The sequence below is a fragment of the Phoca vitulina genome, unplaced genomic scaffold (genome assembly GCF_004348235.1).
Source record: "Phoca vitulina isolate PV1807 unplaced genomic scaffold, GSC_HSeal_1.0 scaffold36, whole genome shotgun sequence".
NCBI lineage: Eukaryota > Metazoa > Chordata > Mammalia > Carnivora > Phocidae > Phoca > Phoca vitulina.
In genome coordinates, this window is record NW_022589739.1 from 9,244,453 (window position 1) to 9,269,437 (window position 24,985).

The 24,985-nt window shown below is 43.3% G+C and overlaps 1 protein-coding gene across 1 annotated transcript in view; it reads right to left on the reverse strand.

Moving 5' to 3' along the window:
* Positions 1-24,985, reverse strand: part of PPFIBP2 (PPFIA binding protein 2) — a 144,150-nt gene that overhangs the window by 87,340 nt on the left and 31,825 nt on the right. The window contains exon 3 of the mRNA XM_032427115.1: positions 4,723-4,925. Coding sequence (XP_032283006.1) covers positions 4,723-4,925 — 203 coding nt within the window. The remainder of the gene's footprint in view (positions 1-4,722; positions 4,926-24,985) is intronic.

Sequence of the window (24,985 nt, forward strand, 5' to 3'; positions counted from 1 at the left end):
AGGTCACGAGGCTGCGCTGGACCACACCGGGCCAACAGATGACCAAGCAGTAGCGGGGGGATACGGCAAAGCCAGCTGACTAAAGAGGAGAACAGCACAAACACACAAGGAACGCAGAGGCATAAACACTGCCTGCCCGATCCTTCAAGCTGTCTTATTAGTTCCTATTCTAAGCCACATGTACTTTTTTAAAAAATAATTTAACTGAGTCTCTGTGGTTTAAAGCAGTGTGTCTCAAGCTTTTAATATGAATATGAATCACTGGGAAATGGTTCAGTGGGTAAAAGGGCGGGGGGGGCGGGGTGCATATTCTGCCCTTTTATAAAGACACCAAGCAGCAAGCAAACTACCAGGGGATGACAAGGTTGCTGGTCCACAGACTATAATTTAAATGGCAAAGTCTTCTATAAGTACCAATCTAAAAGCAATTAAAAAGTACTGGTGGATTTGTTCACTACTTCGGGCTCTATTTCCATATGGGTACGACCTACTACGGAATGTGTATGCCCCCAGAATATAAAAGGACTTTAGGCTTGCAAGATCCAATACATAGACAGGCTGTCTCTGTCCAGAATCAAAACTTCACATCCTGTCCTGGTATCCTGGAATGTTTATATGAACTTTTGACCCACCCTCAAAGTACACCATTCATAGGTAACTGATGGCCATAATTACTCTAATAGACTCTGAATGCAACACAAAGTTCAGGAACCTCTTTCCAAAGGCACGCATTCCCCCCAACCACCGTAAAGAACCTCAAAACATCTACAAATCTTAATATAAGCAGTTTTCTGCAACACATCTTGAAAAACCAACAACCATGTTGACTGCCTTTGGATCAAAAAATAAGAATCCTTTTTTAGTAAGTTATAGAAGTTAGGTCCGTATTTCACACCACACACTAAGAAATATTGCAGGTTAGCCCTAAGATATAAATCAAACCATAAACTTACTAGAGAAGATGCAGGTGAATAGTATTTGATTTGAGGTTAAGAAAGGCCCTTCTAGGGATAAAAGGAAAACAAGAAACCCAAACAGGCAAGATAGTTAATTACAATCCTTGTAAAGTTTTGTCTCAAAAAGCACCACAAACAGCATTTAAAAAACAAAGTGAGGAAAATGCCACAAATAAAGCAAAGGGCTTTAAAAAGGTCAATATAGAAGAAAAGCACTAAAATCCTAACAGGAAGAGGAAAGAAGAGCATAGAATATGAACAGGGTGCGGTAGGGACACCCACGGTGATCTCTGGGGTGTGTGGGAAGAAAAGATTAGTGCTACTTTTTTAACCTGACCCTTAAAAAAAAATCTCTATTTGGGGCTTTGTTTTATAATTTACATATATTAGGACAATACTGCCTATATAAATATGAATGAATGGAAATGAATTTTTTTTCCAGATAGGGTAGAGTTCAAAACTTTAGAGACCATATAGAAGAATACTAAAAAAAAAAAAAAAAAAAAGTGTTTAGCCTTCCACTAGGCAAAGAAATGCAAAAGTGGTAAAAACACATTTTTTCCCTAAAAATTAGTAAAGCCTTTTTTTTTTTTTTCAATCTTAGTGATTGTTGTTGATCAGGATGTACCTCAAACCCTGCCAGTGAAAATATAAATGAGTAAAATCTTCCTGAAAAGTGGTTTGGAAAAAATGTGTCAAAGGCTTAAAGATATTAATACCCTTGGATTAGAGTTGCCAGATTTAGGAAACTGCATGGGACATACTTACTAAGATTTATCCATTGCTTATCTAAAATTCTAGTTTAACAGAGTATCCTGTATTTTGTCTGTTAACTCTATTTAATTCCACCTTTAGGACTCTACCTTATGGAAATATCTACAGAGAAAGACAAATATTCCTGGACACTCTCTGCAGCAGAGCTATATATTGGTGAAAGATTAAAAAGAACCTAAATGTCAGTATTAGAGAAATGGTCACATAAATTCAGGCATGTCCATTCAAGGTAGAAGTACGTAATCATTGTAAACTATGCAGTGAGGGATAAAACCACGAGCTGTTTTCCGTACTCTGGGCAGACTGGGCTTTTGCTGGGGAAGCTGCTTCAGTGAATCTCTTGGTTATGATGGTAAAGGTCCCGAGCAAGCTGAGAGGGGACATTTAAAACCAGAGGCTAAACTGCTCTGCAGCCTGATGGCAGGATTCAGGGAATAGTGGAGGAGGCTCTGTCTGGAAGTTTCCAACGGGCCCCCGGCACATGGTGACAGGCCAGCCCAAGGACAGAGAGAGTCAACAAGTGACTTTAGGAGAATTCTGGCCGATGGGTAGTGGGAGCAGTGACATCCGATATCCAACATTTGGTTTCAAGTTTTTGTTTTCTACACACAAACATTCCACATGTAAGCTCACCTTCCCTTACCTGCCATTCTGAAACCCCCAAAGCTCTGAAGACCAAAAGGTTTTGTTTTGTTTTGTTTTTAGAAATAATGTTGGTGCCAAACTTATTTGGCAGCCTAACTGGACCTGAGCTAACAGGAGAATATTTATAGTCTTTTTTTATCCCACTTCATCTGGATATTCATATGTTTTGCCGAAGAAAGGTCAATGCGTTCCTGCTCCATATCTGCTAGAGATAGAATATATTCTATGGTATAGATGCATGGTCTTGCCCTTCTGAAGTTTAGTAAGTTCTGGGTTCCAAAATGCATCTGGACCCAGGGTTTCAGATGGAAGGGCTAAGGACCAGTAATTCTCTTGAGGCGTCATCAAGTTCCCTTTAAACACTGCAGCTGGAGTCAGTCGGGCGAGCAGGAACGGAGGGGTGGGTATGGGTGAACACACCCGGGGGAAAGTGGGCCTTGGAAAGCTCAGCTGTCCGCACACGTGGGCAGAAGATGGTCAGAGGGACTGGAGAGAGGCCAGGCACAGCCTCGTAGAGCTGGAAGTATGGGAAGAGCCAGAATTCCTGACGGAACTCCAGGGAGGCAGAGACCCTTCTGGCCTGGGACGGGAGACAGAAGGAAACTCTGAAAGCCCCCCTGCGAAACCCGACCACAGGTTGGAAAAGGGGGGTGGAGGAGCGGATGCGGCCTTCTGTCTGGTCGTGGCACAAGTCTGAGAGACCACCAAGGACAGTCTTCACTTGGAGGTGACACGAGGCGATTCTCAAACCTAGATGGCAACATGCCCTCCAGAGACCCATCCCGAGGGCTTCTCCCCCTTCCCCAGGCAACATCCAGCCGTATCCCTGTTGCTGCCTTCACAAATGCCTACAAACCTTGTGGCTTCCAACAAGGCAAGCACACGCTCTCACAGTGCTGGAGGTCAGAAGTCCCCAGTGGGTCTCGCCGGCTGGAGGCTCTAGGGGAGGGCCACCTTGCTAGCACCCCGCCCCTGGGCTCCTGACTTGCTTCCATCTGGAAAGGCTGACTCACACCGCTCCCACACCAACTCTTCCACTGTCTCCTTCCACTTGTAAGGACGCCGGGGACTACACCGGGCCTGCCTGGACAACCCACGCCGCTTGATCTTCCTATTTAAACTCTGCTGATTAGCAACCCTAATTCCCTCTGCTACCTTCCCCTTGGCCACACATGTACGGTAACATTCACAGGATCTGGAGATTAGCACACAGACGTCTTTGGGAGGCCACTACTGTCCCTACCGCACGGGTGTAGGGATGTTACAGAACACCAGGCAGGCAGCTTGCATACTGAAAATATTGAGTACCACATGAACATAATGAAGAATTCTTCAGTGTTCAGGGAGGCATGGGTAGAAGACTGTACTGACGGAGGACTCCTGAACAGAAAGTCATCTAGGACAGCTGGCATGTAACCTGTCTTATCGCAAATGACTTGGCCTCTGGGCGAGGATGTCTCAGTCTCCTTGGTTTCTAACATCAACCTCTACCTCCCAGTTTAGTGGGCCCAGTCCTGCCTTCCCACCTCGGTGTGTACTTTCCCGTTTGGAATCAGTCTGCAGGACTCTAGCTTTAGAAGACTACATTTTGGCTTTCATCGTCAAACTCAGCTCAGGCAATCCCATGCTCCCTCAAGCTTCCCAGCTTCCTCCCTCCTGCCCTGGAATGGTTGCATCTTAGACACGTCCTCAGCGGGGCAAGCTCCTCACCTTCCCCCATCCCCGAATATCACCAGGCTCTTAAAGTTGAGCAGACGGTCTCCTCAGGGAAGGAGACAGGTCACCAAAGCCATGTATTTACAGCTCTGGTTACTCATCTGCCTCCCTCAGAGACTAGCAGATGTGCAGCCTTGATCTAGAGAGAGCAGGAGGGGGGTCAGGAACACTGCATCCCGCTCTAGGGACAAAGTGTACCAGGGCAAGGAGATCTGAAGGGCAGGGGCGGCAGTGAAGGGCTGGGTGAGGGGACCAGCTGTTTTAAGAGACAAGGAGCAGGGGGGACAGCCAAGGATAGAGACCCCACCTGGGGATCATAATTTGGAAGTTGTACTTGTACTCCCGCAGGGAAGAACTCTCCTCTGGCCCTGGATGTCCCCCAGTCTCAGAGAGCGTGACTGGAGCCCACAGGCAGTCTGACCGTGCAGCTTCAGCTGCTGGCCTGGGGCTCCCCCCTCCTGCTGGAAAGGACCACCCAGTGGGGGCTGGCCAAAGCTGGATGGGAAGCAAGAAGAGGCTGGAAGGTGCACAGATGAGGTAATAGTCCCAGGCAGGGTGGCATTCCGTATGCCCCGTGGTTATGTGGTTACGTCCCCCAGTGGTTTCCCAAACAGGCCACGGGCCCACTCACCAAGCTCTCCTTTATGTAGGCAGCTGTGGGGCCCGGGATCTGGCTCAGGAGGGCTGCTCTCTCCTGAGGCTGCTCCAGCATCTCCAGGGCCAGTCTCAAGTCCTCAATGAGATGGAGCACTGGAAAGGGGTTCGTGTGGGAGGCCGGGGAGGCCAGCGCAGGCTCACAGCTCCCGTCACAGATATCGGCACCTGTTTTAGCGCCTGGAACGAGAGAGAGGTGGGAACCTTGGTAAGAAGGGTGGACGCCACGGGCAAGGAACTGGCAAAGAGGAAAGAGAGAGGAGATAGGGGACAGAGATGGATAGGAAGCCTCGAAAACCACTTCTGCCTCAGCAGAACCATTCACACAGCAAATTCGGCAGAAACCATCTTTAATCCTGGACTGGGCCTGCCAGGAAGAGACGGGACCAAGGTGGACGAGTTGCCCAGGGAGACTGATGTACAGAAGCTCACACCCCTAGACAACTGGGAGAACACAGCCAGCCCTGCCCCCACCCCCAAAACACGCTAGCTAAAACAACGAGCTGCCATCCTCCTGCCTTTAGATTCCTAACTTTAAGTTAACGCGGTAGGGCCATCTGAGCGGATGGCACCAAAAAGGCCCCCCTCCCTGTATGTGCATCCCTCTCCTCTCCTCCCACAGCGGTTCCCGACTCCGGGCTGGCCCCGATTGCGTCAGAGTGACGCAGTACCAGCCCTGGTGAGCGTTTCCAGTGGACTGGAATCTGTCTGGATCTTCCTACTTGGGGGGATCTCTACATCCCCTTATGGACTCACACTTTACAGCCGTATGAGTTACTGTGTAATCCACATCTCCTCACCCCGTCATGGGCTGTGAAGCTCTGAGGCCAGGGTCCCTGGCCTCCCGGCCCCTCCCACCCCCCACCCCCCCATGCTGAAGGGGCATCTGACTATCTGCACGCGTGCTCGGAGGAACAGCTAAGAGGGAGACAGCTTGGACTGGGTCAGCTCTTTCTAATTTCAAGTGTCCCAAACAAGATTGTTTTTGCCTTTCTGAACCTCACCGTTTAAGCAAACAAACAAAAAGTCTTCTTTGCATAAACACAGTGGTCTATTTTTCAGACCAAAAACTGGGGTGACACAGTCTGACAAAGGATTTCTGTGCTTCTTTCAGCAATAAAACACACTTCAGAAAATACGGTGTCGGCGGTGGAATTTCTAGGGCACTTGGATTGTTTATAAGTCCAGTAGGAATCAGGGCTCTGCTGGAAAATGTGGGCAATAGGGCCACTGCATCCCCAGTTACACGCAAGGCCTGACGTCTAAATCTAGGTCCCTCCACCCTTCTAAGAGCCAGCTTCCTAGTTGCCACGGCAGTCTTCACAAGGAAAAATCCACACAGAAGGAAACAATTACTATTTGATTGCTGGTTTGCTTTCTGAAAGCACAGGATAGAGGGAATTTTGGTTCACAATCCACAAACAAGTCTATGGCTCTGAGCTGGGAAAGTGTCGATTACCCACACTCCAGTGTGTGCTCAGCAGTTTCTGGGCCCTGCAAATCCAATGGAGAGTTGACTGGGAAGGGCCACAGCCGACTTTAGGGAAGAAAATAGACTGAAATAGGGCAAGACGCCCCCCCACCCCGCCCTGCGTCTCCAAGCAAATGCTGAGTAATCCCTGACCATCCTAGACATGTTCCAACACGTACACTTTCATACATGGAGGATAAGTCAGGCCAGTCAGGCCAGGGGGAGGTGGGAAGACAGATTTTCATTAACTTTATGTCACTCTGTGGTGCTGGACAAGTCTCTTCCTTTCTCTGGGCCCCTCCCTGCTCTAAAGCCTTGGGATGCTTCCCTACTGTTCAAGGTGTGTGTGTGTACACATGTGTATCTGTGCCTATTTTTGTATGTGATTTATGTATACACAAAATATTTAAAACCGCCCCCCCTTTTTTTTTTGTAATTTACGTCAACACACAGGCTCACAAAATGGTCCAGAATGGTGAAACTCCTAGGGCCCAGCATTAGCAAAGGCAAAAATCGCCCAGAATATTCAATTCCATACTCCACACATTCCCTTCAGATGATTAGCTCCTATGGAAAAATTACAACCACAGAGGGAAACGAATCAAAACAGAACTACCAGATACACCAACAAAGAAGAAAATATATGCCCTCATACTTGAGGATAGCAGAGCAAGATAAAAGAAGATAACATAACATATAACACAAAATATAAAAGATACAAGGTGTTATGCCCCAAATTACTTCTCAGAAAAGAGCAATTCACCTTATACTCAAACCCTAATAAAGTTTCTCTCTGGGGGCACCCTACCACTTTATTTTGAACAACAAAGCACTCTTTGGGGAAGATAGCAGAAAGGGTTTCAATTTTATTTGCACATTGAGTTTTACAAACTATAGATGCCTAGGCCCCACATCAGAGGTTCTAATTGGCCTGAGGTGTGACCTGGAAGAATAAAAAGCTCCCCAGATGATTTTAATGTGCAGCCCAAGTTGAAACCATTGCACTAGCAAATCACCACAATCAATACTACATTTTGATGTTTAGGGAGGTCTCTTGGGAATCTTTATTTTAAGGGTGCAAAGACTAAAGCTTAATACAGATTTAGTAATTATTAGAAGAAATAAGACCACATAAAATGGAAGCATAGGATTTTATTGAAAGCCTTTTAAATTTTTTTTTTTTTAAAGATTTTATTTATTTGCGAGAGAGAGAATGAGAGACAGAGAGCATGAGAGGGAGGAGGGTCAGAGGGAGAAGCAGACTCCCTGCTGAGCAGGGAGCCCGATGTGGGACTTGATCCCAGGACTCCAGGATCATGACCTGAGCCGAAGGCAGTCGTACTGAAAGCCTTTTAATGATTACTTCCAAAGGCAAGTTAAGAAGTATGTAGTAATAATTAGGGTTATTTATATATGCTTTGCTTGTCCTCTACTTGAGCTCATAGTGGGATTACGCATTTGCCCCTTAAAGTTACTTAAGGCCACATGCCTTCCTTTGGCCAATAAATAGCAAAAAGTCTTTAAGAACCAATACATAATTCCCCATATCTCTTCTACCTGCTCTGGCCTCTGGTAATGGTGGAGACTGAATCAGCCCATGTCCAAGAGTGATGATGACAGGGACCAGAGCTCCCAGCAGATCTAGGGGGAGCTTAGAATACGAACAAGAAATAAACTATGCTGTTTCAAGCTACTCATCTTTTAGGCTGTTACGCTGCAGTAACAGACAGTCCTATCTTCACTTATACAAAGTATGTATGTCATACAGTCACATATGTGGAAGATAAACTTTTCAAAAATGACCTTCTAATGGGTTCAAACTTAAGTGACCATCAACTTAATATAGGCTGCTATATGTGTAAGATGTTTACCACAAATCAAAAACTGGTAAAAGATATGCAAAAAATAAAGAGAAGGAATCCAAGTATATTAGTAAAGAAAGGCAGCAAATTGTGAGAAAAGAGCAAGAAAATAAAGGAACAGAGAAGAACTATAAAAACAACCACAAAACAAGTAACAAAATGACAATAAGTACATACCTAACAATAATTACTTTAAATGCAAAATGGACTAAACACTCCAAACAAAAGACACAGGGTGACAGAATGGGTAAAAAACAAGACCCATCTATATGCTGCCTACAACAGACTCATTTCAGACCTACAGACACATGCAGATTGAAAGTGAAGAGATACAAAAGCATTTATCGTGCAAATGGAAGTGAAAAGAAAGCTTAGGTAGCAATACTTATGTCGGAGAAAATAGACTTTAAAACAAAGACTGTAACAAGAGAAAAAGAAGGATACTATATAATCATAAAGGGAACAATCCAACAAGAAGATATAATAGTTGTAAGTATTTATGCACTCAACCTGGGAGCACCTAAATACATAAAGCAGCTAATAACAAACATAAAGGGAGTAATTGAGAGTAATATAGTAAGAGAAGGGGATTTTAACACCCCACTTACATCAATGGATAAATCATCCAAGCAGAAAAATAAGGGAACAGTGGCTTTGAATGACATAATGGACCAGATGGAGCTAACAGATATATTCAGGACATTCCATCTTAAAACAGCAGGATACACATTCTTTTCAAGTGCATATGGAACATATTCCAGAATAGATCACATATTAGGTCACAAAACAAGTCTCAACAAATTTAAAAGCACTGAAGTCATACCATGCATCTTTTCCACCCATGATACTATGAAACTAGAAATCGACCACAAGAAAAAGTCTGAGAAGAACACAAATACATGGAGGTTAAATAACATGCTACTAAACAATGAATGGGTCAAAGAGGAAATTTAAAAGACATGGAGACAAATGAAAATGAAAATACAATAGTCCAAAATCTTTGGAATACAGCAAAAGCTGTTCTAAGAGGGACGTTTATAGCAATACAGGCCTACCTCAAGAAGCAAGAAAAATCTGAAACAACCCATTCTTATACCTAAAGGAGTCAGAAAAAGAACAAACAAAACCCAAACCAAGTAGGAGGTAGGAAATAATAAGATTAGAGCAGAAATAAACAAAACAGAAACTAAAAAAACAATAGAACAGATCAATAAAACCAGGAACTGGTTCTTTGAAATGATCAATTAATATTAATAAACCTTTAGCCAGACTCATCAAAGAGGAAGAAAGAGAGAGAGAGAGAGAGAGAGAGAGAAAGGACTCAAACAAAATCAGAAATGAAAGAGGGGAGATGAGTAACCGACACACAGAAATACAAAGGATTATAAGAGCATATTATGAAAAATATGCCAACAAACTGGAAAACCTAGAAGAAATGGATAAATTCCTAGGAGCATATAACCTCCAAAAATTGAATCAGGAATAAATAGAAAATTTGAACAGACTGATCACCAGCAATGAAATTGAATCAGTAATCAAAAAAACTCCCAAGAACAACAAAACAAAACTCCCAACAAACAAAAGTCCAGGACCAGATGGTTTCACAGGTAAAATCTACTAAACACTTAAAGAAGAGTTAATACCTAGTCTTCTCAAACTATTCCAAAAAAATAGAAGAGGAAGGAAAGCTTCCAAATTCATTCTATGAGGTCAGCATTACCCTGATACCAAAACCAGATAAAAACACTACAAAAAAATAGAACTACAGGCCAATATCTCTGATGAACACAGATGCAAAAATCCTCAAAAAAATATTAGGAAACCAAATCCAACAATATATTAAAAAAATCATTCACCACAATCAAGTGGAATTTATTCCTAGGATGCAAGGGTGGCTCAATGTTCACAAATTAATCAACATGAAACATCACATCAATAAGAGAAAGGATGAAAACCGTATGATCATCTCAATGATCTACAGATTTAATGTAATCCCTATCAAAATACCAACAGCGTTTTTCACAAAACTAGAATAATCCTAAAATTTGTATGGAACCACAAAAGACCTCGAATAGCCAAAGTGATCTTGAAAAAGAACAAAACTGGAAGCATCACAATCCCAGATTTCCAAGTTATACTACAAACCTGTAGTAATCAAAACAGGATGGTACTGACACTAAAACAGACACATAGACCAATAGGACAGAATAGAGAGCCCAGAAATAAACCCATGATTATATGGCCAATTAGTCTTTGACAAAGGAGACAAGAATATACAATGGGAAAAAGACAGTCTCTTCAACAAATGGTGCTGGGAAAACTGGGCAGCTACATGTAGAAGAATGAAACTGGACCACTTTCTTACACCATACACAAAAATAAACTCAAAATGGATTAAGGACCTAAATGTGAGACCTGAAACCATAAAAATCCTAGAGAACACAGGCAGTAATCTCTTTGACATTGGCCATAGCAACAGTTTTCTAGATATGTCTTCTGAGGCAAGGGAAACAAAGGCAAAAATAAACTACTGGGACTACATCAAAATAAAAAGCTTCAACAAAACTAAAAGACAACCTACTGAATGGAAGAAGATATTTGCAAATGACATACCTGATAAAGGGTTAGTATCCACATATATAAAGAACAACTTAACACCAAAAATCCCAAATAATCCAATTAAAAAATGGGCAGAAGACATCAACAGACATTTTTCCAAAGACATCCAGATGGCCAACAGACACAGGAAAAGATGTTCAACAACACTCATCAGGGAAATGTAAATGAAAACCACAATGAGATGACACCTCACATTGGTCAAAATGGCTAAAATGAAAAACACAAGAACCAACAAGTATTGGCAAGGATGTGGAGAGAAAGGAACCCTTGTGCACTGTTGGTGGGATTGCGAACTGATGCAGCCACTATGGAAAACAGTATGGAGGCTCTTCAAAAATTAAAAATAGAATTACCATATGAACCAGTAATTCCACTACTGGGTATTTATCCAAAGACTGAAAACACTAATTCAAAAAGACAAAAGCATCCTTATGTTTTTTGCAGAATTATTTGCAATAACCAAATTATGGAAGCAGCCCAAGTGTCCATCAACAGATGACTGAATAAGGAAAACATGATATAAAATGGAATATTACTCAGCCATAAAAAATGAAATCTTGCCATTTGCAACAACACAGATGTATCTAAAGAGTATAATGCTAAGTGAAATAAGTCATTCAGAGAAAGACCAATACCAAATGATATCTCTCATATGTGGAATTTAAGAAAGAAAAGAAGAGACAAACCAAAAAAAATAGACTCCTAGCTACAGAGAACAAACCAGTGGTTCCCGGGGGGGTGGGGGGTGGGGGGGTGGGGATGGGTAAAACAGGTGATGGGGATTAAGAGTACTTATGATAAGCACCAGGTAATGTATGGAAGTGTTGAATCACTATATTGTACACTTGAAACTAATATAACACTATTAACTACACTGGAATTAAAATTGTTTAAATGATATCTAATCATTTAGATGGGGGTTCTTGGGCATGAGATGAAATATCTTATAGTATCATATGTGAATTTTAAAAGTGCTGTATTTAAAACAACTTAAAAATAATGTTTTTTAAGACTTTGCCACAATAGCAGCATTAGCATTACCCAGGAGCTCAGTGGAAATACAGACTCTCAGGTCCTATTTTGGCCCTATAAACATGGATCTACATTTTATCAACATCCCCAAATGCTCTACAACTTCTCTGGAACTATTCATAATGACAGAAACAGCATGTTAGAGATAAATGTAACACTTGAATAAAATTGTTAAAAATGTGCCACCGAGACAAGAAATCCATAAATATATTATTTTACATAAGTACTTATAAATACACGCGTCTAAACCAATCAATTAATACTATGAGTACATATTTGTGTATTCAGGAATGCTTGTCTATTGGGGCATATACAGTATGTTTTACATCATTAGAGGGGAAAAGGAAGAAATAGAAACCTTAATGAAAGAATAAGAAAGCATGAGAAAAGAAAAGGAAAATTTGAAAAAGAACCAAGTGGAAACCAAAACAAAGAATGCAATGCTTTAGTTTTAAGTGGACAGATTAAAGAACAGACAAGAGAATTACGGAAGTGGAAGGTGGGAGACAGCACAGAGAATGAAGCAGAGGCAACAAAGAGAAAACCGTAGGGATTTCTCACAGTTGAAAACTTGAGTCCTCTCATTTTGAAGACACACACTGCATCCTCAAAAGGATACATATCAAAACACACCCACCCTAGAAACCACACAGTGAAACTCAAGAACACCAAAGATAAAGAGGACATTTAAAAGCAACTAGAGAGAAAAGGCAGACAGTCTACAGTTACCTTGTCAACAGACTTCTCGTGGGCAATAAAGCCCAGTGACCACAAAATATCATCTACAACCTGTAACCTGCACAAGATAAGCTGGCACTCAAGATCAAGAATAAAATAAGGACATTCTTCAGACGGTGACTCATGCAATTTATTCCTGATGGAATTTTTAAGGATCTCCTTCATGAAGAAGGAAACTGCACCAAGCAAGAAGGTGTGGGATGAAAGAAACAATTATGTCGGAGCAGTTGTTAACATTTTTTGTTAAGCAAAATAAACACTGTCAATTAAAAATCACAACAATTTGGAGGATATGAATCAAGATGATACTGGAATACTATACAAAAATAATGTGGACAATGGGGCAGTGGTAGAAATCAAAGCATTCTAAGAGTCAGGTATTACTGACGAAGAATTCCTCTTCTTTAAAGATATTTATCTTTAGCTTTCATGGTCAGGAGACATGTTAAAAATATAAGTATATGAGCATTAGAAGACTAGAAATAGATACTTAACTTTCTGGCAGAGATTAAAAACAACAACAGAGGCCAGCAAGACAAAACCAAAAACAACTTAAAAAAAAAAGTTAAAATGAAATAAATATAAATAAATATATTTACAAATAAATATAAATAAATAAATAAATAATAAGCCTTAACACACCAGCATACCAGTAAGTATAATAATTATAAATGCATTAAACTCACCTATTTAAACTAAAAAATTTAAATAGAAAGAAATCCAGTTCTTTGATGTTATTAAGAGAGGCATACAAGAGACACACAAAAAAATTATGACACTGAATGACTGAAATATAAAGTATTCAAAAAGATACAGCAAAGGACTCCATATATTAGAGCATTAGGTCAAACTATTAAAAACAGTCACACACACACACACATGCACGCATGCACGCACAAAATCACTGGATGAAATGATAAAACAAAGAAAAAAATCATCAGAATGGTCCTGTAAAAAATAAATTGTCACGTGTTGAGCCATGTGAACCACAATTTAATTTTTTTTCCAAAGAAAGTATATCAGGCCAAATGTTTTTACAAGTCAGTTCTGTCAAACCTTCAAGAAGTGACTAATTCTACTCCATATTGTGTAAGTGGAGGAAGGGACTGCTCCCAGCATTCTCCATAAGGAGAACCCGCGAGCGCAACCTGTAGGCGGACGCCATACAAGTCAGCAGCCCTGAGCGCCGCACAGGGAAATCCAGGCCTTCTCACTGATGCACCTGGACACACAGAACCTAAACACAAATTCTGAAAACCGAATCCATGGTAAAAAAGATAGCACACTGTGACCCTCAAACCTGGGAAATGACAGATCAAGCAGACCTAAATAGGAAATAACAAATAAAGTGGTGATCTATCAGAACAACAAAAGACAGAGACCTCTGCCCCCAACAGCTAGACGTGGCACGCTGTGTTCAAGCAAGTGCAAAGCATTTATGTCCAAACTGACCATAGACGAATTAGAGGGACTAAAATAAAAAAAGGCAAGAAGTAACAGGTGTTGGTGAGGATGTGGAGAAAAAGGAACCCTCATACACTGTTGGTGGGAATATAAATTGCTGTAGTCACTGTGGAAAACAGTATGGCCTTGCCTCCAAAAATTGGAAATAGAAATGCCATACGATCCAATAATTCCACCATTGGGTATTTACCCAAAGAAACAAGAACACTAATTAGAAAAGATATACACACCCCTGTGTTTATTTCAATATTATTTACAATAGCCAAGATCTGGAAGCAACCCAAGGGTCCACGGAGAGATGAATGGATAAGGAAAATGTGACACATTAATATCACACGCAGCCATAAAGAAGATGAGATCACACCATTTGTGACAACACGGATGGACCTAGAGGGTATTCTGCTAAGTGAAATAAATCAGACTGAGAAAGACAAATACCATACGAGTTCACTCATATGTGGAATCTAAACACACACATACACAAATGAATAAACAAACAAAAAACAGAATCAGACCTATAAATACAAGGAACCAGCTGATGGTTGCCAGGGGGGACGGGTGTGGGGGTGGGCAAAATGGGTGACGGGGAGGGGGAGATACAGGCTTCCCTTAATGAATGGGTAAGTCACCAGCATATTTAAAGGCACAGCATAAGGAATATAGTCAATGATGCTGTAACAGAGATGTATGGGGATAGATGGTAGCTGCACCCGCGGTGAACAAAGCATAATGTATAAACCTTTGAATCACTATGTCATACGGGTGAAACTGACGTCACATTGTGTGTCAGCTATATACATTCAAATTGAAAAAAAAACAAAAGCAAAAAACAAACTGACCACAGACTAGGTCACACAGGAAGTCTCAACAAGACCCAAGATTCCTATCAGAGGGACCTATTCCTGTCTCCGTATTTCTGTGGGAAGGGAGGGCAGCTGCCACTAAGGCCATATATGTGGCCTTGTCCCTGCCTCCCCTCACTCAACTTTTCCTCAAAGGATGAACACGTCTTCTGACGGGAGAGCTGACGGAAGGGCCTCTCCCGAGAGTTGCTCATCCCTGGATGCAAGCACTGTCCTCGGGGGAGGCTTTCTAAGATGAGCTCTGCCTCCACAAGGTGGAGGTCTGTCGTTTGAGATTCAGTTCAATTTCCCGTGTAAGTGTGTGTGTAGGATGTCTGCTTTTCAAGATCCTGATGGTGGCTTCGGGTCAGCTAACTTTCCTAATCAGTAAAACCACTATTCTGTTTCTCTTTTTTCTGACCCCTTTGTCTATTCCTTAACTGGTTTAAAACTAAGGAAGGGACTAACGGGATGTAATTTAATGATTATTGTGGTAGACGGAATGATGACACGCCCCTCCCTGAAAGATGTCCATGTCCTAAACCATGGAATCTATGAATGTGTTACCTCGTGTATCACAGATGTGATAAAGGTGAAGAATTTTGAGATGAGGCAGTTTCCTGTATTGTTAATCACAGGCGCTCTTAAGTAAGAAGAGGGAGGCAGAAGATCGGGTCAGAGGGACAGGACCTGAGGACTCAACCTGCCACTGCAGGCTCTGAAGACGGAGGAAGGGGACAGTGGGCGGAGGAAGGGGACAGCGGACAGCGGACAGCGGGCAGAGGAAGGGGACAGCGGATAGTGAGTGGAGGAAGGGGACAGCAGGCAGAGGAAGGGGACAGCGGGCGGAGGAAGGGGACAGTGGACAGCGGACAGCGGGCAGAGGAAGGGGACAGCGGATAGTGAGCGGAGGAAGGGGACAGCAGGCAGAGGAAGGGGACAGCGGGCGGAGGAAGGTGACAGTGGATGGAGGAAGGGGACAGCAAGTGGAGGAAGGGGACAGCGGGCGGAGGAAGGGGACAGTGGGCGGAGGAAGGGGACAGCAAGTGGAGGAAGGGGACAGCGGGCAGAGGAAGGGGACAGTGGATAGTGAGCGGAGGAAGGGGACAGCGGGCGGAGGAAGGGGACAGTGTTATAGCATCAACAGGGCAGGCAGGGGCAGACTAGCCGTACAGAGAAAGCCCTCCAAGAACACCCCAAAATTAAAAAACCCATGTACACACACTTTTTACACAACTGAACTGACGGCAATCTTCAGAGCTCAGAAGCTCAGGGTTAAGAGAGCATCTGAGCTGGTGTTTGTCCTGTGCACCACCGCCAGTTCCCCGATGGCCAGTCACCTGGGCCACAGGCCACTCAGGGGGGACGGGGACGAAGCTTAGGCCTGAGCCCGGGGAGAGGTCAGATGGGAGAGCTCTGCACAGAGCCGGGATACAAAAGGGCACTACCCTCAGTCAACTGGAGAAGCCCACCCCCAAAGGAGGACACTGGGCCTTGCCTCTGGAATAAGAGCACATACAAATAATTCAATGTTTTAAAACAATAGGAAAAAAAAAAAAGAGGGGGTGAAGGAAGCACAGAAAGTGTGAGACAAGTAGAAATCAGACAGTAAGCGGATAAATGATCAGATGAATTGTCAAAATAAATGTATACAGACTAAACTGGCCAGTTAAAAGACAGATATTGTTAACTTGGTTAAAAAGTGAGAGTGCATCTATATCCCTCCGGCAAAACCACATTGAAAGCTTGCGATTGAGAAAGGATGGAAGAAGGATAATACCAAGAAAATAATAACCAAAAGGAAGTTGGGGTAGACAGATTAACATGAGACAAAACACTCTTTAAGACCAGAAGCATTGGGGCGCCTGGGTGGCTCAGTTGGTTAAGCGTCTGCATTTGGCTCAGGTCCCGATCTCAGGGTCCTGGGATTGAGTCCCGAATTGGGCACCCTGCTTAGCGGGGAGCCTGCTTCTCCCTCTGCCTCTGCCCTTCCCTGCCCACTTGTGCTCTCTCTATCATGCTTTCTCTCTCTCTCTCAAATAAATTAATAAAATCTTAAAAAAAAAAAAGACAAAAAATCATTGCTAGAGATGAAGAGTGTAACTATATGATGATGAAAGCCTTTACCAGGAAGTACTAATTCTAAACGTGTATTCATATAATACAAAACACAGCTTCAAAATATAAGGCAAAATATTCAGAATTATAAGGAGACAAAATCTACCATTTAGTAGAATTTTAATATGCATTTCTAAGAAAGTGATAAGATCAAGCAGACAAAAAAAAAAAAAAAATCAGTAATGGTAGCAAAGATTTAAACAAAGTGCATGTACTGAACAGAGAACATTGCACCTGACAACTGGGAGAAGGCACACACCTTCCAAGCATGCGTGGGACAGTAATGACAACAGACAGTGTTGTAGCCAAGGCCATAAAGCAAGTATCAATAAATTCCAAAGGATAAATATTAGAGACCACTTAACTACAACATAATGAAGTTAGCAGGCAGTTGAAAATATATATTACTGATTGGCTTTTTAATTTGGTTTTTAAAAGAGTACAGATACATTTAAGTTCGGAAATAAGAAAATGATAAAAACATTCAAATAAGTTAAATATGAATATATAGTAAGTATAGCTACAGAATGCATATTTATCTATAGATACTATAATGGTTAATTTTATGTGTCAACTTGGCTAGGCCACAGTACCCGGATATTTGATCAAATGTTATTCTAGGGGCGCCTGGGTGGCTCAGTCGGTTAAGCGTCTGCCTTCGGCTCAGGTCATGATCCCAGGGTCCTGGGATCGAGTCCCGCATCGGGCTCCCTGCTCTGTGGGGAGCCTGCTTCTCCCTCTCCTCCCCACTTGTGCTCTCTATCTCACTATCTCTGTCTCTCTCAAATAAATAAAATCTACAAAAATTAAAAAAAAAAAAAAAAAAAAAAACTTGGTGGATTTAAAAAAAAAAAAAATGTTATTCTAGATGCTTTTGTGAAGGTATTTTTTAGACAAAATTAACACTGAAATCATTACATTGTGACTAACGCAGCTGTTTCTCCATAATGTGGGGGGCCTCGTCAAATCAGTGAAAGGCTGTAATAGAAAAGGACTGATCTCCCTGGAAGAAGGAGGAATTCTGCCAGCAGATGGCCTACCCATTGGAGCTGCAACATTGGCTCTTCCCTGGATCTCCAGCCTGCTGGCCTGTCCTGTTTGATTTTGGACTTGCTAGCTTCCATAATCACACAAGCCAATTCTTTAAAATCAATCAATCAACCAATCTCTCAGAAATCTCTCTCTCGGGACACCTGGGTGGCTCAGTTGGTTAAGCATCTGCCTTTGGCTCAGGTCATGATCCCAGGCTCCTGGGATCAAGTCCCGTATCGGGCTCCTTGCTCAGTGGGGAGCCTGCTTCTCCCTCTGCCTGCCACTCTGCCTACTTGTGCACTCTCTCTCTGTCAAATAAATAAATAAACTCTTAAAAAAAAATAAAAGAAATCTCTCTCTACACACAGACACACACACACACACACACACACACACACACATAATATTGGTTTTGTTTCTCTGGAGAACCTGAACTAATATATATACATATTTATCTATTTACAGAATAAATAATATACACAAACATACCACTCATGTGTAATGGAGACTGATCAGCAAAGGCAAAAGTCAGTTCTTTGAAAATAATAATAAAAAAGATAACTCTGGCAAGTGGCACCTGGGTGGCTCAGTTGGTTAAGTGTCCAACTCTTGATTTTGGCTCAGGTCATGATCTCAAGAGTTTTAAGATTGAGCCCTGTGCTGGTCCCGTACTGGGCATGGAGCCTGCTTAAGATTCTCTCTCTCCCCCTCACATTCTCTCTCTCAAAAAAAAAAAAAGGAAAAAAGATAACTCTGGCAAGTTAAAAAAATAGAGAGTACAATTAGGCAGTATTAGGAGTATAAACAGAGACATAAGTGTAGCAGATCTTTAAAAAACATGATAGCTATAGGGCGCCTGGGTGCCTCAGGTTAAGCGACCAGCTCTTGATTTCAGCTCAGGTCATGATCTCAGCGTCCTGAGATCAAGCCCCAAGAGGGCTCTGCGCTCAGCATAGAATCTGCTTGAGATTCCCTTGCTCCCTCTGCCCCTACCCCCACTCAGCAGCATGCACATGCGCGTGCTCTCTCTCTCAAATAAATAAATAAATCTTTAAAAAATATATATGATAGCATGTTTATGTTAACAAAACTATAAAGACCTGGGGGCACCTGGTTGGCTCAGTGGGTTAAGCATCCGACTCTTGGTTTCGGCTCAGGTCATGATCTCAGGGTTGTGAGACCGAGCCCTTATTGCGCTCCTGCTGGGGCATGGAGTCCGCTTCGGATTCTTTCCTTCTTCCTCTCCCTCCCCCTCTGCTCCTGCCCCCACTTGCACATGCACCAGTGTGCTCTCTCTCTCTCAAATAAATAAATAAAATCCATAATAATATAAATATAATAAAATCTATAAAAAAACCCAAGAAACAAAATTAAAGATCTCAGTAAAATTAGACGGTTAGATAGGTATAAACTGCCAAAACTCAACTGAGAATTGAACCATTGTTTATAACCATGAAGAAAATAAAATCTTTCACTTGGTTTTGTAGGTTGGTTCCTATACCTACAACTACAGCAAGTATGTAAGGAAGAACTGATAATTCCAGTTTTACTCAAACTCTCTCAGAGAATAGAAAATGAGGCCACGCAGCCCTGAAGTTGTGGAGGAGGGTTCTGCCAGTAAGAGGAAAAATCAGAATGATGGCTGTCGAACAGTGCTTGCCACCGAGGGCCATTTTGATCTTTTTACATAAAGATTAGTCTTTGATACCTCAGCCCACTGGACACCTCCAAACTTCCACTCGGCCTGTCTCTGGGTCAGAATCAGAGCCAAGCGCTCTCAACCTGAATCCTGAATGGGAAACAGGCAGGTTTCGGTTCTGCCTCTCCCTTACTGATGACTGCTACGTGCTGACCCACCTCAGAGAGGGCCCGGACAAGGCCAGTTAACAGAGCATGTTCAGAGCATGGACTCCTGAACAGCCTTTACTGCCACAGCTGAAGTCATTCAACAGTCAAGGTGAATAATCTCAGTCTTGACCAGAACTTTCTCTGCCCCCGATCTAAATCTTAAAAAACAAAACAAAACAAAACAAAACAAAAACCACCCAGACACGATCAGAGTTAGCAGAAAGGCCCAGAGCAACCTCTTTTTTTAACTGTCATAAAACAGGCTCCTTTTACCTAGTCCTCATTGGTGGGTACAGCTTGCAGAGGACTGCCTGAGTGACCCCCTGCTATGGTGAAGAGGAATGCGTGGTCCTCTGTGTCCTGACCACGGGGTTCTCTGGTATATTACAGAAATGGCCTCGCAGGGCAGCCACTGAACCTGTCAGCCCACAAATTAAGCCTTATGCAAAATGAGAGTATGTGGCAGTTGCTCTGGGTTACCCAGAGGGATGTACTTCAGCATTATATAGTTCAGCTGCAATTGTCAAGAGTGTAATTCAATTAGGGTATTATTTGCAGGCCAAATCACAGGGATTAATCAGGAACAAGAGCAAAGGTTAACATTGTACTGGAAGCTAACAACAGTGGTCTTTTGTACTAGAAACAAATCATTTTGACAAGGGGCTAGGGTCTTTAAGTCACCACTTTCCAACTTCCTGGCACAGAATTTTGGGGTTCCAATCAAGTACCATCACACCCAGGAAACTCCATTCAGGTTTCAAGAATTCAACCTTATAAGGAGTTTCATTTATTAGTCCTGTTTCTGCTTGCAAGGCATTTCTTTTCCTCACACCTCCAGAACCACTGGGTGCTTAGAGATAAGGACCACCATGACACCTTTTTTTTTTTTTTTTTTGCCTTAAAGATTTAATTACACGAATCCTGATATCCCATGCCCTAAGTGTGCTCTTTTTGGAAAGAGTTTCAGAAAGTGAACCTGAGCCTATCATAGTACACAGAGTAATTAATTAAGGGAAATCCCTTGTTCCGTAGTGTTATAACTATGAACAATCATTACTGAATGAACTGTGTCCATTTTAGGAGGAATCCGTGTTGTTTTTGCATAAATGATTGCTATGTGGGGCACACAGGAAGCCTATAAAAATTTCTTCCATTTGAAGTAAGTGGTAATTGTGTCTTCAGAAAAGGAGAGAATACAGCCCTTGGGTACTCATCCGAGCACCTCAACAGATGCAAAAGCAACCGTGTTTGGTACTGTTGGCATCACTTGACGTCACTCAAATTACTATGAGATAGAAACGCAGAAAGGACGAGCTAAATGTTCACATAACAATGTCGTTTCTGTGGGATTTGTGGCATCATGATGTGGTAATGCAAGTTTCACACCTTCCCTTGGCCGTCACCCTTGCAGCAAAGGAACCCTCACTCGGAAGTCTGATGTGTAAGAGAGACGAGAGCAGAGACACTCTGGCTAGGGGACTGGGAGCAAGAACAGAACTTGACCCCGCTCCCAGTTAACTCTTCTCTACAGACGGCCCCACGGAGCCCCCGGGGCTCTATTACACATCATCATAAAACCGATGCAGGCATAAAAGCAGCCCGGAAGAGGCTCAGATGGCCCTGGACTCAAAATCCGTGACCTTGGGTGGTAAAAATCATAATGTCAGTACTAATCTCAACAAAGTAACTTATCCCAACTGAGCACTTCCTATGTGCCTTATTTGCATTAACTTAATCCCCCCAATAATATGAGATAGGTACTAATACCACTATTTTATATATGAGGAAACTGAGCTCAGATAGGGATTAAACAGTTTGTCTAAAGATCCCACAGCCAGTCCTAAGTGATGGAGCTGGGATTCAAACCCCAAAAGTCTAACTCCCTAGTCCACATTAACAACCAGAAAAGCTCTTAAGCTCTTTGGTCCAGTTTGGCCCAACCACCTTGAATATGAGGAGGGTATTAATAATCTTGCAGAAGAGTATCCTGCACGAAGACATTCAATAATTATCATTCTTGGGACGCCTGAGTGGCTCAGTCGGTTAAGCATCTGCCTTCACCTCTGGTCATGATCCCAGCGTCCCGGGATCGAGTCCCACCTTGGGCTCCCTGCTCAGCGGGGAGTCTGCTTCTCCCTCTACCCCTACCCCCTGCTCATGCTCTCTCTCTCAAATAAATAAATGAAATCTTTTTTAAAAATTAAAAAAAAATAATTATCATTCTTGTCATCACAAGATGTAGAACGCATACCCTCCAGACACTCACTAATTACCTCAATGTTCAATCATCTGCCAAATAGCTCCTGTCCAATGTCTGTGTGAGACAATTAGTACTTGAGAGATGGTTCACAGGACATGCCAATCACAGAATCTTCAAAAAAAATGAGTGATTTGTGGGCCCAAAAGAATCAGTGAAAGGCACCAGAGAAAACAATAAATGAAGTTCAGTGCACAGAGAAGAAGGTACGTATAGAAACAAACAACCGGCTCCTATTCACAAAAGTAAATGAAAGGTGTATGTGACAAGGACTTATTAAACACCTAACATGTGCTCAGACCAACTGAGGTGCTGGAGACGGAGCAGCAAAGCCTCAGTCCTCAGGGAACTTACAATTTGGTTCAGGAAGCCGTCGACACACAAAGAGACAAATGTGAATGTAATAGGTCAGGTGGTGATCAGTGCTGTGAAGAAATATAAACAGGATTATCAGGAGAGAGTGATAGGAGGGGGTGATGCTAATTAGAGAGGATCAGAGAAGACCTCTCTGATGTGGCAACATTGTGGCAGAGATCAGACCGGAGGGTATCTGGAGGACAGCATTCCAGCAAAGGGGGCAGCAAGCACAAAGGTCCTGAGACAGCTAGCGTGCAGGCTAAAGCAAGGTTAAGCCAGAAGGAAAGTGGTAGGAGGTGTGGCCATAAAGGCGGCCAAAGGCCAGATCACGTCTAGAAGTGCTGGCTCCGTTGAGGACTTCAGATTTAATCCTGAGATGGGCAGCCCCTGACGAGCTTTGGAGAGAGGAATGCTGTGATTTGATGTACGTTTCAAGGATCGTTCTACTGCTCTGTGGAAGACAGCCTGGAGAGGGCCAGGAACAGGGCAGAGACTACTCAGAAGACTATGCATGAATCTTGCAGACCCCAGGCGAGTCTAGCAAGGCACGCACAAGCCTTATTCAATGAAAGACACAAAACTCAAATGGGTGAGATGAGGTCCTGAATAAGTAAGAACTCTACTGTGTCCCTAGAGAAGATGTAACATAATAAAGATTTTTTATCCCTCATTAATTTACTGAAAGCTAACATTTTATAGTCCTTAGGACTGTTCTTGGCACCTTATGTATGTAAACATAGCAACCCTCTAAGGTGGGTACTATTATTATTCCCATTCTGAGTATGAGGAAACTGAGGCCTGGGTCAGGTAAATAGCTTGTTGTAGAGCTAGGATTTGAGCCAAGCAGCCTGGCTGCAGGGGTTCCTCCTGACCAATCTGCAAAGAGTGCCTTGGGATGTCTTAGAATCGCCTCTCTACAAGCTCTCACACCTGTTCCAGGCACAGCAGCCCGAGGAGCCCTCCTAGGAGGAATCAGCCAAGGTGGAGGATGAAGGAAAGGGAAGAAGGAGGGAGAACTTTGTGCTAGGAAGGCAGAAGGATGGGCCTCCTGGGTTCTGCACAACCCATGCCAAGGGCCTTTCCTCCTTGTCCATCCCAGATCCTCACCTGCAGATCCTGTATTAAGGCAAAGCCCCAAGGGTCACATACAGCTCTCTGAGACAGGGCATGTTGCCAGAGGCCTCATCATTTTCGGAATGCCAATGTGGAGAAATTGGGAGGCAGGGAGAGGAATGACCCCATACCAGCTGCCTTCTTTAGGAGGTGTCCATTCATCCCTCACAGCCATCCAAGAGCTCTAAGGTGTGAGGGTCTGACCCTGTGGCTCCGATCTCAATTCACATGAGCCCCTGGCAGCTTCCAGGTTTGACTCTATGAAGTACGGCTAGGAAATCCGCGCTCTTGACTGTTTCCTCTTGGTGGGGCTTCGGAGGCCCTAACCTAGACAGGACATCCCAATCTATGGAGCCTCTGGAAAGCATTAGTCAGGGCTCTCAAGAGCCCTTCTGTTCACTGAGAAACTAAGAGCCTGACAGATGACAGCTAGAACATGTTACAGCGTCACCAAGAACATGAAGACTCTTCAACCCACAACCCCACCCCCACCCCAGGCACCAACACCCAGAACCCTCCGTGAGTCCGATTCTCTCTGCAGGGTGGAAGAAGCAGCAAATGCCTGGCAAGGGGCAATGGGGCAGTATCAGGTACCCACGCACATCCTGGGCTTTAGCCACACTCAGCCCAAACCCCCCTCCCCGGCCTCCTCCAGCTGAAGCTCCACACGACGAGGAGCAAAGCCCCAAAGAAGCATGCCCGGCATGGCAAATAAGGTCACGGACTTGTTATCAGGTCAGGACAGAAAGAGGACCTGGGATCTTCGGGAAAGATTTGCAATGACAGGTTTATTCTAATCAATACGGGCGTGGGTTCCCCCTGTCGCAGAGTTAATTAGCCCAAACAGCCCACTGGCAGCCTTTTCCAATTAACCAGTTTTGCTGGATCTTTTCTAGGGAATATTCCTAACTGGCGAATATGAATAAGTCAGTTATATACGTAACATACAATATGGCATAAAGAACATAAAGAACATTCTCTCTCTCTTTTTTTAAGATTTATTTATTTATTTGAGAGAGAGAGAGAGAGAGTACGAGCAGGATGGGCAGAGAGAGAGGGAGAGAGAGAATCCTCAGGCAGACTCCCTGCTGAGCATGGAGCTTGACGTGGGGCTGGATCGATCCCAGAACCCTGAGATCATGACCTGAGCCAAAATCAAGAGTCAGATGCCAGGGCACCTGGGTGGCTCAGTCAGTTAAGCATCTGCCTTCATCTCTGGTCATGATCCCAGTGTCCTGGGATAAAGCCCCATGTCAGGCTCCCTGTTCAGAGGGGAGTCTGCTTCTCCCTCTCCCTCTCCCCCTCCCCCCTGCTCACGCTCTCACTTTCTCCCAAATAAATAAAATCTTTAAAAAAAAAAAGAAAAAGAGTCAGATGCTTAACCGACTGAGCCACCCAGGTGCCCCAAGAACAATCTTTAGGCAATGAGGTGAATCGATACCAAACTGCCTCCGGATTCCCAAACACACTGGAGACCAGCTGGGGAA